This window comes from Ranitomeya imitator, chromosome 3 (assembly GCF_032444005.1).
Source record: "Ranitomeya imitator isolate aRanImi1 chromosome 3, aRanImi1.pri, whole genome shotgun sequence".
NCBI lineage: Eukaryota > Metazoa > Chordata > Amphibia > Anura > Dendrobatidae > Ranitomeya > Ranitomeya imitator.
In genome coordinates, this window is record NC_091284.1 from 40,717,501 (window position 1) to 40,732,046 (window position 14,546).

Here is a 14,546-nt window from a genome sequence, read left to right on the forward strand (position 1 = left end):
CTGCATGCGGCTGATTCAGATGGTGGACGGTTCCTCTCCACCTCCCTTTCTGGGGCTGGTGGATGGAGGCTTCCCAATCCCTGCACCGTCCCTGTTTTCTTCACCCCAGACACTCCTACCTCAGCCCCTGGTGCGCTGCTCCTTCAGGGTAAGTGTCTTGTGGAATGGGGGGGGGTGGCGCCGGCTCTGCGGTTCGGAGGGCTCCCACTTACTAGTGGCACACTTTATTCCTGGGCCCCCTTTGTTGTCCCGGCATCAGCGGCCGCGCGCCGGGCCGAAGCCGCAAATTTAGTCCCCGGCTTCGGCCTAGCCGGCTGGGGATCTAGCGCTTCCCGATAGGCTCCGCCCCCTTTTTCGCGTCATTGAGCGGCTCCGCCCCCCGGTCCTGGCGCTTCTCGCTGTGTGCGAGATCTCTCCCCCAGGTCTCGGCGGCCATCTTGGATCTCTCTGCACGCCGCAGCTCCAGGTCTCCCAGCCGCAGCGTCCTCCACGTGCAGCGCTGTGCACGCCAGCTGTCGCCTAATCCTCCTGCCGCCTCTCTCTCTCTCTTCCTCTGTGGGACACAGGACCAGGGTAAGGAGACCGTCAGCTCTCTCCTGCAGCGCTGCCCTCGCTTCCTTAGGCTAGACCCTATCTGGCATTAGTGTACACCATGTCTCAGTCTAAGACTAAAAAATCCTCAAAGGTGCATTCGACCTTTTTTTTTCTGCGTGTACCACCTGCCAGGCTCCACTTCCTCGCCCTCAAAGCTCCCCTCTCTGCTCTGCCTGCGATGCCCCATGTGCCCAGGAGCCCTCCACCGACTCCGGTGTACCTAGCATTCCCCCCCCCCCCCCCGTGGGTCGCTTCTCTTTCACAGTCCGTGGATTTTTTAGCCAACGCCATCAAATCCATTCAAAATCCTCCCGGGGAACGGGGCAATCCGTTACAGGTCCTAAGAGATCCCTCCGTAGCAGGGGAATCGTCGGCCAGCAGGGGCCGCTCTCTCCATAAAGAGGCACGGTCATCCAGAAAACGGACCCGCACTACCTCTCCTGAGCGCTCACCTCGCCACTCAGACTCTGGCAGCTCCACCTCTCGCTCACCCTCTTTGGGGGCTCGCAGCGTTCACGACTCTGAACATGAGTCCGAAGTATCTTTGGACCCGGAGGCTCCGGAGTTCAGAGCTACGGTTGACTCCCTCATTGTAGCAGTCAATCACGCACTTAAGGTGGATGATGACTCTAATTCCGCTCCGGAACACGCAGTCTCTTTTACCAGAACCAAGCGTTCCCACAAAACTTTTGCCTCTCACCCAGCTTTTCTGGATATAGTCAGACGACACCGGGAGCGTCCAGATAAGCGTTTCTCGGGTAAGAAGGATCTGGTATCGAAGTATCCCTTCTCAGCAGATCTCGTGAAAGACTGGACGGATCCCCCTATAGTAGATCCTCCGGTCTCACGCCTGGCTTCTAAAACGCTTCTTTCAGTCCCAGACGGCGCCTCAATTAAGAGTCCCTCTGAACGCCAGCTAGATTCTCTAGCTCGCTCAGTGTACGAAGCCTCAGGCTCTTCCCTGTCCCCCTCCTTCGCCGCGGCTTGGGTGACCAAGGCAATGGTTTCCTGGGCGGATGCTCTAGCGAAATCCATTCATGAACAGGACCTCCCGTCTGAGATGGCGGACCTGGCTAAACAGATAGCCATGGCTAGCGATTACGTGATGTACGCCTCCCTCGATGCAGCGAATTGCGCAACATCGGCGGCTTCTAACGCCATCTCTATCAGAAGGGCTCTTTGGCTCAGAGAGTGGCGCGCAGATTCCTCCTCTAAAAAATCTCTGATCTCTCTCCCTTTTCAAAGTGGGCGCCTTTTCGGTGAAAAGCTTGACCAGCTGATTTCCGACGCTACAGGGGGAAAGAGCAAGTTCCTTCCCCAACAGAGGCCCAAGGCGGCCTTCCAGCGCCAGCCTTACTTTCGTTTTCGGCCCTTTCGTACCAGCCCAGCCTGGTCCAATCCTACCGGTCTTCCCAGATCAGACCGATCCGCTCGCACAGACAGAGACGCTCGTCCCTCCTTCAGGCCGAATCCTTCCTGGCGAGGGAAGCCGAGGCAGTCCAGAACCAGAGGTTCGAGACCCCCCAGATTCCCGTCTCAATGACTCGGGAACGGCGCCAGTCGATAACACCAGAGTAGGAGGACGTCTACTCCTTTTTCAGCAAGCCTGGCTCTCCGTCATTCACGACGAATGGGTCAGGGATCTGGTATCGTCTGGCTACAAAATAGAGTTCTCCACGCCTCCTCCAACTCTGTTTTTCCCCTCTCGTCTCCCCAGCTCGGGAGCTCAGTCTCGCGCCCTCCTTTGCGCCATTCACTCCCTTCGCCAAAGCGGGGTCATTGTTCCGGTCCCGGAGCACGAGAGGTTCAAAGGTTTCTACTCAAACCTCTTCGTCGTGCCAAAGAAGGACGGAAAAGTGCGCCCCATTTTGGATCTGAAGCTCCTGAACAAGTGCGTAAGAGTACGACACTTCAGGATGGAATCGCTCAGATCGGTCATCTCGTCGATGGAAAGGGGGGAATTCTTGGCATCGATAGGCATCAAGGATGCCTATCTTCACATTCCGATATTCCCGCCTCATCAGAGGTTCCTCCGCTTTGCCGTTCTGGAGGACCACTTCCAGTTCACGGCCTTACCCTTCGGTCTTGCCACAGCGCCCAGGGTATTCACAAAGGTCATGGCGGCTGTCATGGCCATCCTTCATTCTCGAGGAGTCGTCGTGTTACCTTACTTAGACGATCTCCTCATAAAGGGCCCGTCTTTTCAGGCCTGCGAGTCAAGCGTCCACATTACCCTGGATTCTCTTTCGCGCCTGGGCTGGTTGATCAACTTGGACAAGTCCTCTCCCGTTCCTACCCGTCGGATCTCCTTTCTGGGAATGATCCTGGACACTTCAAGGGGGCTGGTCTTGCTTCCTCGGTCCAAGGCCCAAGCGCTTCAGCAGGGAGCCCGTACGCTCTGCCATCCTCGCCCGCGAACCATTCGGTTCGCCATGAAGATTCTGGGAAAGATGGTTGCAGCAATCGAAGCGGTCCCTTTCGCTCAACTCCATCTCCGCCCCTTGCAACAGGCTTTGCTGGGCAACTGGGACAGGAGTCTCCCATCTCTCGACCGCCCTTGCCCCCTGTCCCCGCGGGTCAGACAATCTCTCGTATGGTGGACCCTGGGTCAATCTCTTCTCCAGGGGAAGTCCTTCCTCCCGATCCGCTGGTTAGTGGTAACTACCGACGCCAGTCTTCTCGGCTGGGGGGCGGTGTTTCTTCACCACTCGGCCCAGGGCCGTTGGACAGTTCAGGAATCCAGGCTCCCCATCAACATCCTGGAGATTCGTGCTATCAGACTTGCCCTGAGTCGCTTTCACACCCTGCTCGCGGGTCACCCAATACGAGTCCAATCGGACAACGTCACGGCGGTGGCTTACATCAACCACCAGGGGGGTACCCGCAGCAGGGCGGCGATGCAGGAAGTCTCCCACATCCTTCGTTGGGCCGAAACCAACCATTCCATCATCTCTGCGGTGCACATTCCGGGAGTCGAGAACTGGGCGGTGGACTTCCAGAGCCGCCAGGGCCTTGCCTCGGGGGAGTGGGAACTCCACCCAGAGGTCTTTCGACAGATCTGTCTTCGCTGGGGGACCCCGGACGTGGATCTGATGGCGTCCAGATTGAACGCCAAGGTTCACAACTTCATTGCTCGTTCTCGGGATCCCCAGGCTATCGGAGTGGACGCGCTGATATTCCCGTGGCATCAGTTTCAACTCCCATACGTGTTTCCTCCACTTCCCTTACTGCCGAAGGTGATCCGAAAGATCAAGACGGAGGGGGTTCCGGTCATTCTGGTCGCCCCAGATTGGCCACGCCGCGCTAACTCGTTCAGCTCGTAGCCGACGTCCCCTGGCGGTTACCAGACCGCCCAGACCTACTTCGCCAAGGTCCGATCTGCCACCAGAGCTCAGGGGCCCTACGTTTAACGGCGTGGCTGTTGAAACCTGGATTCTAGCTCGTGCCGGTTTCTCTCAGCAGGTCATTCCCACCATGTTAAGTGCTCGAAAGGCGTCTTCCGCCTCCATTTATCGCTGAGTCTGGAAAACCTTCTTCTCATCGTGCAGGCTCCGAGGGCTCCCTCCGCTCGTTTTCTCTATCCCTTGCATCTTGAATTTCCTTCAGTCCGGTCTGGACTCCGGATTGGCACTGAGTTCCCTCAAAGGCCAGATCTCAGCGTTATCCGTGCTGTTCCAACGCAGGATCGCTGCCAACCTTCAAGTCAAGACTTTCATTCAGGGGGTCTCCCATGTGGTACCCCCCTACAAGATGCCGTTAGAGACCTGGGATCTCAACTTGGTCCTGGGGGTTCTTCAGGAGCCTCCGTTCGAACCCCTTCAAGACGTTCCGCTCTCTGTCCTCTCATGGAAGGTTGCCTTCCTGGTAGCGGTGACGTCCATCAGAAGGGTTTCAGAGCTCGCCGCTTTGTCCTGCCGGGCACCGTTTCTGGCCTTTCATCAGGACAAAGTGGTCCTACGCCCTTCCCCGGCGTTTCTTCCGAAGGTGGTCTCATCTTTTCATCTTAACGAGGACATCATCCTTCCTTCTTTTTGCCCGCAGCCCAAGCATAGGGTCGAGAAGGCTCTCCATACTCTGGACGTGGTACGGGCCCTCAGGAGGTACATTTCCAGAACGACTCATTTCAGAAAATCGGACGCCCTTTTCGTGCTCCCGGAGGGTCACAGAAAGGGTTTGGCTGCGTCTAAATCCACGATAGCCAGATGGATCCAATCTGCTATCCAGGAATCCTATCTGGTCAGGGGCAGTCCTATCCCGGCGGGGATTAGAGCACACTCCACTCGGTCGATGGGTGCTTCCTGGGCCATCCGGCACCAGGCAACAGCGGAGCAGGTTTGCAAGGCCGCAACGTGGTCCAGCCTGCATACCTTCACAAAGCATTACAATGTTCACATCCATTCCTCTGCGGACGCGGCCCTTGGCAGGCGTATCCTGCAAGCGGCCGTTGCGCATTTGTTTCCCTCCCAGGGACTGCTTTGGGACGTCCCATGGTCCTGTGTCCCCCAATGAGGCGAAGGAGAAATAGGGATTTTTGTGTGTACTCACCGTAAAATCCTTTTCTCCGAGCCACTCATTGGGGGACACAGCACCCACCCTGGTAGCCTTACGGATCGTTACCTTTTTTGGTCTTTGACTGTTTGTTTGACATGTTATATGCTAATGTTACTTGATATATTGTTGTTGTTATCCTACTGCTTTTGCACTGAACTGGGTCTCTGGAAGCCAGCATGAGGGTGTATACTGCAGGGGAGGAGCTAACCTTTTTTTGTCTCAGCTTAGTGTCAGCCTCCTAGTGACAGCAGCATAACCCATGGTCCTGTGTCCCCCAATGAGTGGCTCGGAGAAAAGGATTTTACGGTGATTACACACAAAAATCCCTATTTTTCCCCTATCTACATAATGGGGAAAAGTGTAGGAGGCAAATTGACAGCTGCCAGATGTGAACAAGGGGGCCATGAACAAGAGAGCGATGGAGCCAAAGAGTATATACCGTACAGTTGCTAAGGTGGGGCCCCGACATGGGATACTCACCACACACGGGGAAATGAACACACACACAAAATGGGCCACACACTACCACATGCTTGAACACATATTACCCTCAGCACACATTTCACCACACATACACCAACCTCGCCACATAAAAGTCGAAACACAAAAGTCGCCGCTCAAAACTCGTCACGCGCAAAACTCGCCACGTGCAAAAACTAGGCTCACGCAAAACTCGCCACAAGTGCAAAACTCACCTCATGGAAAACTCGCCACACGCAAAACTTGCACATGCGCACAAATTGCCACACGAACAAAAGTTGCAACACATGCAAAAGTTGCCTCACACAAAACTTGCACATACTCAAAAGGCACCACACATAAAACTCGCCACGCGCAAAACTCGCCATGCGCAAAACTTGCTGCACACAACTTGCTACACTAACCTGTCACATGCAACTCGACACACAAAAAGTTGCTAGACGCATGTTGCCACACAAAACTCATCTCACAAAAGTCGCTACATGCATGTCGCCACACACAACTCAACACACACAACTTGACAAACGAAACTCGCCCTAAAACACACACAAGTCTGGTATTATCCTTCAAAACTAAAAATCTGATTAATAAGCAAACTACAAGAGCAACAAATGTACCATATAGGAAATACGGCAGTTGTCAGTCACATGACCTGTCTATTATGTGTATGTGTGAGCTAATATATACTGCCAGGGGGAGGGCTTCCTGTTGGCTGGGGATTTATCAGGCTGCCAATTTAGCTTACAAATACTGAGGTAAAAATACTGAGCAAATAACGTGTGAACGAGGTCTAATACAGGAGGAGATGACACACAGGTATATACTATATACAGGGGAGATGACACACAGATATATACTATATACAGGAGAGATGACACACAGGTATATACTATATAGAGGAGGAGATGACATATAGGTACATATATATACAGGAGGAGATGACCTACAGGTATATACTATATACAGGGGAGATTTCACACAGGTATATACTATATACAGGAGGAGATGACATACAGGTATATGTTATATATAAAAGATGACATACAGGTATATACTATATATAGGAGGAGATGACACACATATATATACTATATACAGGAGAGATGACACACAGGTATATACTATATACAGGAGGAGATGACATACAGGTATATGTTATATATAAAAGATGACATACAGGTATATACTATATACAGGAGGAGATTACACACAGATATATACTATATACAGGGGAGATGACACTCAGGTATATACTATAAACAGGAGGAGATGACATACAGGTATATACTATATATAGAAGGAGATGACATACAGGTATATACTATATATAGGAGATGATGACATACAGGTATATACTTTATACAGGGGAGATGACACACAGCAGGTATATACAGGTGAGATGACATACAGGTATATACTATATACAGGAGATGACATACAGGTGTATACTATATATAAGGGAGATGACAAACATGTATATACTGAAGTGAAAATGAGAGGTGTGAGGTGAAAATGAAAAGGTGTGAGTGCAAAATGAGGAGTGAGGGAAAATAGTGGAGTGATCGGAAAATGACAGATGTGAGGTCGAAATGACAAGTGTTAGGGGGGAATGAGAGGAGTGAGGGAGAAAATGAGAGGCGTGAGGGGGAAAATGAGAGGCGAGATGGGAAAATAAGAGAAGTGAGGTGCTATAACTAACCACAGATATTTACAATGCCCAGGCAACGCCGGGCTCTTCAGCTAGTTTAAAAAATAAAAACAGACTTTTTTATTTAAGAACAACAAACACAACAGTTAATCCGAAAAGTAACACACTTTTTGGTGAAGTCCGTGTTCGGTACGGTCCTTGAACTTTACTATTCGGGTTTGCCCATCTCTACACCTGACCTCCGAGGCATGCTGCCCGATCTACTGCTTTAAAGGCTGCCCGGGACCAAGCCGCACAGGAGACTAATTGGAAAGGTTTTGTCCCGGGCGGCTGTTTCTCTCCCTTTCCCTCTCCCCTTGAGTGACAGGTTCTCTCTCTGCATGCATGTCTAGGGTGAGACCTGTTGGTCATGGGTGGGGAAATGCCGCCAAGGACCCGCCTGCCTGACTAGTCTTCTTTGTGGCGTGGTCTACAGCGGCTTTTAAAGTCGTGCATGTATCAATCAATTGTCAGGTTCTCTTTTAATAGAGTAATCACACAGAATAACCTAAAACTACTTCGCTTCCTCTTTCAGTTCTCGCCCGATGTAAGATCTCTGCTTGCTGTGAGTTAATTGAAACATTCTTTACTTCCAGAGGCTTGGATCCTGTCCTGTTCGTGTTTTGATCATGCAGGCCATGTGTTGTGAACATAATACAGGGGACGCGGCTACAAAATTTAAATATTTTAACCTAATTTTGACTTATCTGGTAAAAAATTTTTTTCTTTTGTACTTTTTTTGTAGAACGGTTTTAATCTGCATAAACTGAATAAACATATCAAGTTTACTGAGGTGATAGACCTGGCTCCATTTTGTAACACCAAATGTAAGGTAAGGAGTGGGGGGGGGACATTACAATATATCACAAGGTAAATGCTGCCTCCTCTTCTAGAACAGGTTAACATAGATGATCAGAGCGAGCGGAGTAACATGACTGTAGGATCAGACCGCACAGGAGCTGTGTACACACAAATGGGAGCAAGGATTAAGGCTAGTAATGAGGGAACGTGCTGGGATAAGGTGTTATCCTCCCTCCATACTCTGGTGCTAACAGAGTGACTTTCGTCGTGCTCAAAAAATATGTTTGTGTCCCCACGGCTGCATGTCTCATGGCTGTTCGACAGCTGCAACTCATGTAGGGATTTCCTGTTTGTTAGACCATCCCTGCATGTGTTGCGGCTGTCGAACAGCCATGAGACATGCAGCCGCGGGGACGCAAACATATTTTCTCTATCGCTTTATTGGGGGACACGGAAAACCATGGGTGTATACTGCTGACACTATGCAAACGTTAGCTCCTTCCCCAGCAGTATATGCCCACCAACTGGCAGGAAGCTCATCAGTTTTAGCTTAGTGTCAGTAGGAGGTGGACGCGGGCTGCTCTCAGCCCCACATCTACCTTTTAGGTTTTGTTGTGTTTTATTAATTATCTTTTTCAGATACAGCTTGTGATCTGGGTCGACGGATTGTAATGGATCACTCCACTCTCCCCCCTAGAGACCGGGAGTACAGTGTGGGATTGTCACTACTGTACCCTCTTGTGTCTACCAGGCAGGACCCCATGCCTCCTAGCACATCAAGAGTGTTTGGGGTATTCGCACAGAGGAAGATGCAGACTGATCCTTGCCACTACACCCTAGCCCGCGTGACCTCCAGAGCCAGACATGCAGGGTGGGAAGATGGTGTCGGTACCTTATAGCAGCCCAATGTACAGGCCTGAGACCAGGTATCTTCCAGCTGCCCATCGCTCCAGGATGTCTGATTACCTTCTTCCTTATCATGCTGCGATCTGGGACCTTCAGGACCGGTATCTCTCCCCATAAGTCCCGGGGAAATAGGAGGGAGGATGTCCCCTTAAACACAATAGTGGTAGTGTTTTTTTACGTAAAATCGTTATGCAGTTATAGCACAACAGCGGCCCCTCACCACCCGTGCTCTCCTGACGGACGGTTTTCTAAATTCAGCCTGCTCTCATGGTCTGTACTCGCTCTCGCCATTTAGTCTGCCAGTTGCGCAGGCTGTCTCTTGCTCCCCGCCTACAGTCCTCATCCCCACAGCATGACTCTGTCCCCGGAAGCGCGGGAACCCAACGCGCCCTTTTTTACCTAATGCTGACTCCTTAGCACCATATTTTTTTCCCTGAGTGTCAGAGGGAGACATCCACCTGCTGTACTGCAGTGTTTGGGTCAGACGCTCGGTCTACAAACTGTCTAGACCCTCTGCTAGATGTTACAAATATATTCCCTCCAGCAGCGCTCCCTCTTCCCAATCCTCCGGAGCTTGTGACTCCACAAAAGCACCTGTGTCTCTAATGTTTAAAAAAAAAAAGTTCCTGACTCCAGGAACACTTTTATTTTAGACATGGTGGCCCTTTGTCTATGTATACAATATCTTAGGCTCCTTTCACACATCAGTTTTTTGCCATCAGTCGCAATCTGTCGCATATTGAAAAAACGGATGTGGTGATTTTTCTCATAGACTTGTATTAGCGACGAATGGCTTCATGTTTCATCAGTGGTTCGCCGGATCCGCCGAAAAATGTTTGTCCGGCGGCTGGAGACAACAGACAAAGTAACGTTTTTTGTGTCTGTCGAAAAAACGGACGGCGAGGGGTCCATCGTTTCCTAGAATGGAAGCCTATGTGGACTCTAAATCACTTTGAGGATGACTGGTCCAGCTTAAGGAAATTAGTACTGGTAACTTGAGGTATCTTGGTAGCTCTTGATCGACTCTTGGTAAGGAAGTGGGTAAGAATCCTTACATGTGTAACCGCTTACCTTGATGTAAGAAAATTCCAATAAAAAAAGGCAGTATAATCAGCGAGATCTTGCCATTCGAAGGAGGAGCTCCAGGGAATGCCTGGCAACAGGAAACAGAAAAGACAGAGACAGAGTCACCAATCCGACCAGTTGGGCACGAGTGCCGACCCTGTGACTCACATGGTCAGACATAGCCAGGGCTTCCCTAAGTTGGAATGGGCTATCAGGGTGAGGCAGCGCTGGACCTGCTGTAATTTAATCACCGAGAGGGAAAAAACCACAAGATTACAACTCTAAATACTGAGAAAGGATACAATCTTTGCCGGAGAAGACGACTCATTTACGTGATGTTCGGACATCATATCCAAGGCTGAAGAGGCTCTCGTGCTGTTGGCTGAGGCTTAAGGACAAAATGCTATCCAATCTCTGTAAGTACGGAAACAGACAAATAGTCTCTGACCCAGTCCAACATATTGATTTTTGTGGGAATGCTGTTTGACACAGCACGATCAAGAGTTTTTTTTTCTACTTAAGGAAAGACCCTCGATCCCATCACTCGAGACTCTCTCCCTCAGAGGCACATTTGCACGTTCGCTCCGTTTCTGCATGAGCGTTCTAGGTAGGATGGTTGTCAATGGAAGCAGTTCCATTTGCCAACTTTCATATGCGTTCTTTTCAATTTTCTTTTTCTGCCATCAAGATGGAACTGGTCAATTCACTCTGTATCGACTAATCATGCCCCTCTCCGGATAAATAAGTCTCTAGACTGGTTGACTTGATCTCTAGTCAATTGCAGAAGATCTTTCCCACACCATGTCGGAAGATGGCTACAAAAGAAGCCAGTCTTCTCAACTGGGGAGCAGATTTTTCAGAACTTAACAGTCCAGGACCGATGGACCACCCATCAACATTCTGGATTTTGGGTCCCTCCTTCTTGCTCTACTTTTCTTGCAAGACCCTATCCTCTACCATTAGTTTTGGGTCTAAACAATGCCACAGCGGTGACAGAGATGAACCTTCAAGAAAGAACCCGAAGTCAAGCAGTGTTGTCAAAAGTGCCGCAAATTCGGTTATGACCTTGGCACTGCACATCCCTAGAGTGGAGATCTGGGCCGCCGATTTTTCTCAGCCGAGAGGGTCCCGCCGCCGGCAGGTGGTTCCTGAATCATTCAGTCTTCCACGACATGTGGCTCCTTTGAGGGTTTCAAGACATCAACCTGATAGTCCAGTCTAAGTCACAAGATTTTTCATGTGATCTCCAGATCACAAGTCACGCTAGCAATTGGCACTAACGCTTTGGTAATTCCTTAGTCTCCGTTCCCCCTCCCATACCTGTTACCTCCCTTTAACACTGATCTCTAGGGTGGTCCAGAGGATCAAGACTGAAGGGGTGCCCAATATTCTCATCGCCCCAGAAGACTCGGGTACACAGAAGTAATCAACTTCCTCACAGGCACTCTGTAGAAACTTCAGGATCTTCCAGATCTTCTCTCAGGGCTCTCTATTCCACCAGAATTGTCGGTCCTTCTAATGGCATGACTAAGACCATGTTTCTGAAATCAGACGATTTCTCCAATCAGGTCATCCAGACCATGTTCAGAGCTATGAAACATCCTTTTCTCGCATTTCCCACCGTTGGTGTAAAATCTTTCTCTGTTGGTGTGTAACTAATCAGACCTCACCAAGGGTCTTTCATCTGTTTTTCCATTTTGTCCTTCTTACATTTGGGTCTGAGATCTGGCCTGTCCTTCAGTTTTCTCAAGAGACTGCCCGCTTTTTCCTGTTTAAAAGATTTTTTTGTCTCGCCTGCAGATCAAGAACTTTCTGTAGCGAGTTGGTCACTCTGTCCCCCCCCCCCCTACCGGCCATCGGAAACACCTTGGGATCTCAATTTACTACTCCGTGTTCTTCATGAATCCACATTCAAACCTCTACGAGACGTCTTTCACTCCTTTTCTGGAAAGTTGCCTTCCCGGATGCCATTTCTTCCATCAGATGAACTTCCAAACTCGCAGATCTTTTGTTCCTCCTTATCTAGGGTGTCACCAGGACAAGGCAGTGTTACGTCCAAGATAATCATTTCTCCCTAAGGTGATTTTCTTTTGTCCATTTTTGTTCCCGTTCCATCAAGAGTGGTCTTTACACAAACTGGACCTGGTAGAGTTATCTGTATCTACCTTCCCAGGACAGCACCCATCAGATGTGCAGATTCACTGTTCTTAATCCCAGAATGTGCTCGTAAAGGGCTGTTTCCAAGTCTGTCAAGGCCTGCTGTGTTTGCTCTGCCATTCTGAAGCCTACCGACTAATGGACAGATCGCATCCATTTAAGGTCACCGTGCACTCCTCTCGCTCAGTGGGGGCCTCATCTGTCATCCACCACCAGGTGTTGGTCCCATAGGTTTGTTAGGCTACGTTCACATTAGCGTTGCGCGCCGCTGCGTCGGCGACGCAACGCACGACGCACAAAAAAACGCGCGCAAACGCACGCAAAAACGCTGCGTTTTGCGACGCGTGCGTCGTTTTTTGCCGAAAATCGGACGCACGAAAAATGCAACTTGTTGCATTTTCTTGCGTCCGACGCTAGCGTCGGAAACGACGCACGTGTCGGAAAACGCAACAAAAAAACGCATGCGTCCCCCATGTTAAACATAGGGGCGCGTCGCCGCTGCGTCGCCGACGCAACAGCGACGCACATTAGCGGAACGCTAATGTGAACGTAGCCTTAGACTGCTACATGGTCTTCCTGTCATACCTTTGCCAAGTGCTACAAGGTTCGTATTTAGGCTTAGTCCTATGCGAATTTCTGTTGAAAGATCCTGCAAGCAGCAGTGACCCGAGCTCTGATTTGATGGTACTACCTTTACCCACCCTTGGGACTGCTTTTCGACGTCACATGGTTTTCTGTGTCCCCCAATGAAGCGATAGAGAAGTGAAGATTTTGGATACCTACTATAAAATCTTTCTCGCCTTCATTGGGGGACACAGCAGCCGCCCTTGTTTATTGTTCATTGTGGTTATGTTACGATAGTTGTATACCTGTTGCTTCTCCTACTGCTTTCTCACTAACTGATGAGCTTCCTGCCAGTTGGCGGGTATATACTGCTGGGGAGGAGAGACCTTTTTTTTGCATAGTGTCAACCTCCCTAGAGGCAGCAGCATATACCCATGGTTTCCGGTGTCCCCCAATGAAGGCTCCGAGAAACAGATTTTACGGTAGGTACCCCAAATCTTCATTTTTGAGCACGGCGAAGACACTCTGTTAGCACCCAAGCATGGAGAATAACGCCTTATCCCAGCACATTCGAGCATCACTAATTAAGACTATTTTCGGAAATTTTTTTTTTGGCGCTGATGGCACAGGAGAGGAGGGTATTCTGTTTAACCCTTCATAATGGCGAGGTTCTGGGATCCAAAGATTGGTCAGAATATGCTGAGGGCTCTGAGCCTCAACCTGCCAAGGATATCCACCGTACCTGGGTTTTCCCCTGGGTCTGCGCTGAATTGTCCTGTGTCCCCTATGTAATTATTGAGAAAATTGGATTTTTGACTTCTAATAAAATCCCTTTTTTGTTGAATACTTTAGGCCACAAAGCTCCCATCCTCTTTCTGGTTCCCTAGTGTCTGAAGAAAGGGTATAGCTTTTTGTTTTCTCACTATTCTCAGCCTCCTATTAGCAAAGCCCCCAACGTATTCAACAACAAGGGGATTTTACGAGAAGTGCAAAAATCTGTTTTTTTGGTTTTTTTTTTTTTTAAGAAATATTTAGGTCCAAAGGCTTTTTCCACAGAAGCATTTATTGCATCCCCATAGTTAGTACGGAGCTCCAGTTGGACGTGTTTGCTGTTCCCTCATGCATCTGTGGAGCGATTTGTACCCATAACGAGCACCAGTTAACGGCCTTTTTTACATGGGCTGATAGAAACTTTGTGGGGATCTGTAATACGATGGTTTGGTCCTTGTATATGTCTTACTTGGAGAGATGTGTGTGTAAAAGTAAATTAACCCTTGCTGATCCTATAAACGCTCTTGTAAAAGGCCCTTACACAGGGGATTCTAGCCTGGTGGTCAGACCCCTAGTGATGGATAAAGGTTGCTGGTCATAGAAAAACAAACAAATAAAAAAAAAAAAACCTTTCTTTGGATCACCGCACAATACTCCGATGTTGCAGCCACAGTTGGCCCATGATACGGAATACTGATCCATGTGTGTCTCCCTCCAGACTATCTGTGATGGTGACTGCAGACTGCTATACGCATTGTACGGGGTGATCGAGCACAGCGGCACCATGCGTTCTGGACACTACACTGCCTACGTGAAATCTCGAACCCCAAATCCTAACCTGTCCGAGCTGGTAATTCAGGGATCACTTCCTGAAGGTAAGAGGCACAAGAACCTGAACTTTGCTGGATTTTGTTCCTTGCTTTTGTCCATCTTTACCCCATTACAATCGTAATTAGTAGCTCTTTTGTCA

At 49.7% G+C, this 14,546-nt stretch overlaps 1 protein-coding gene across 1 annotated transcript in view; it reads left to right on the forward strand.

Moving 5' to 3' along the window:
- Window positions 1–14,546, forward strand: part of USP16 (ubiquitin specific peptidase 16) — a 60,936-nt gene that overhangs the window by 42,844 nt on the left and 3,546 nt on the right. Inside the window, exons 16-17 of the mRNA XM_069760817.1 lie at window positions 8,058–8,144; window positions 14,295–14,451. Of these exons, the coding sequence (XP_069616918.1) occupies window positions 8,058–8,144; window positions 14,295–14,451 (244 nt within the window). The remainder of the gene's footprint in view (window positions 1–8,057; window positions 8,145–14,294; window positions 14,452–14,546) is intronic.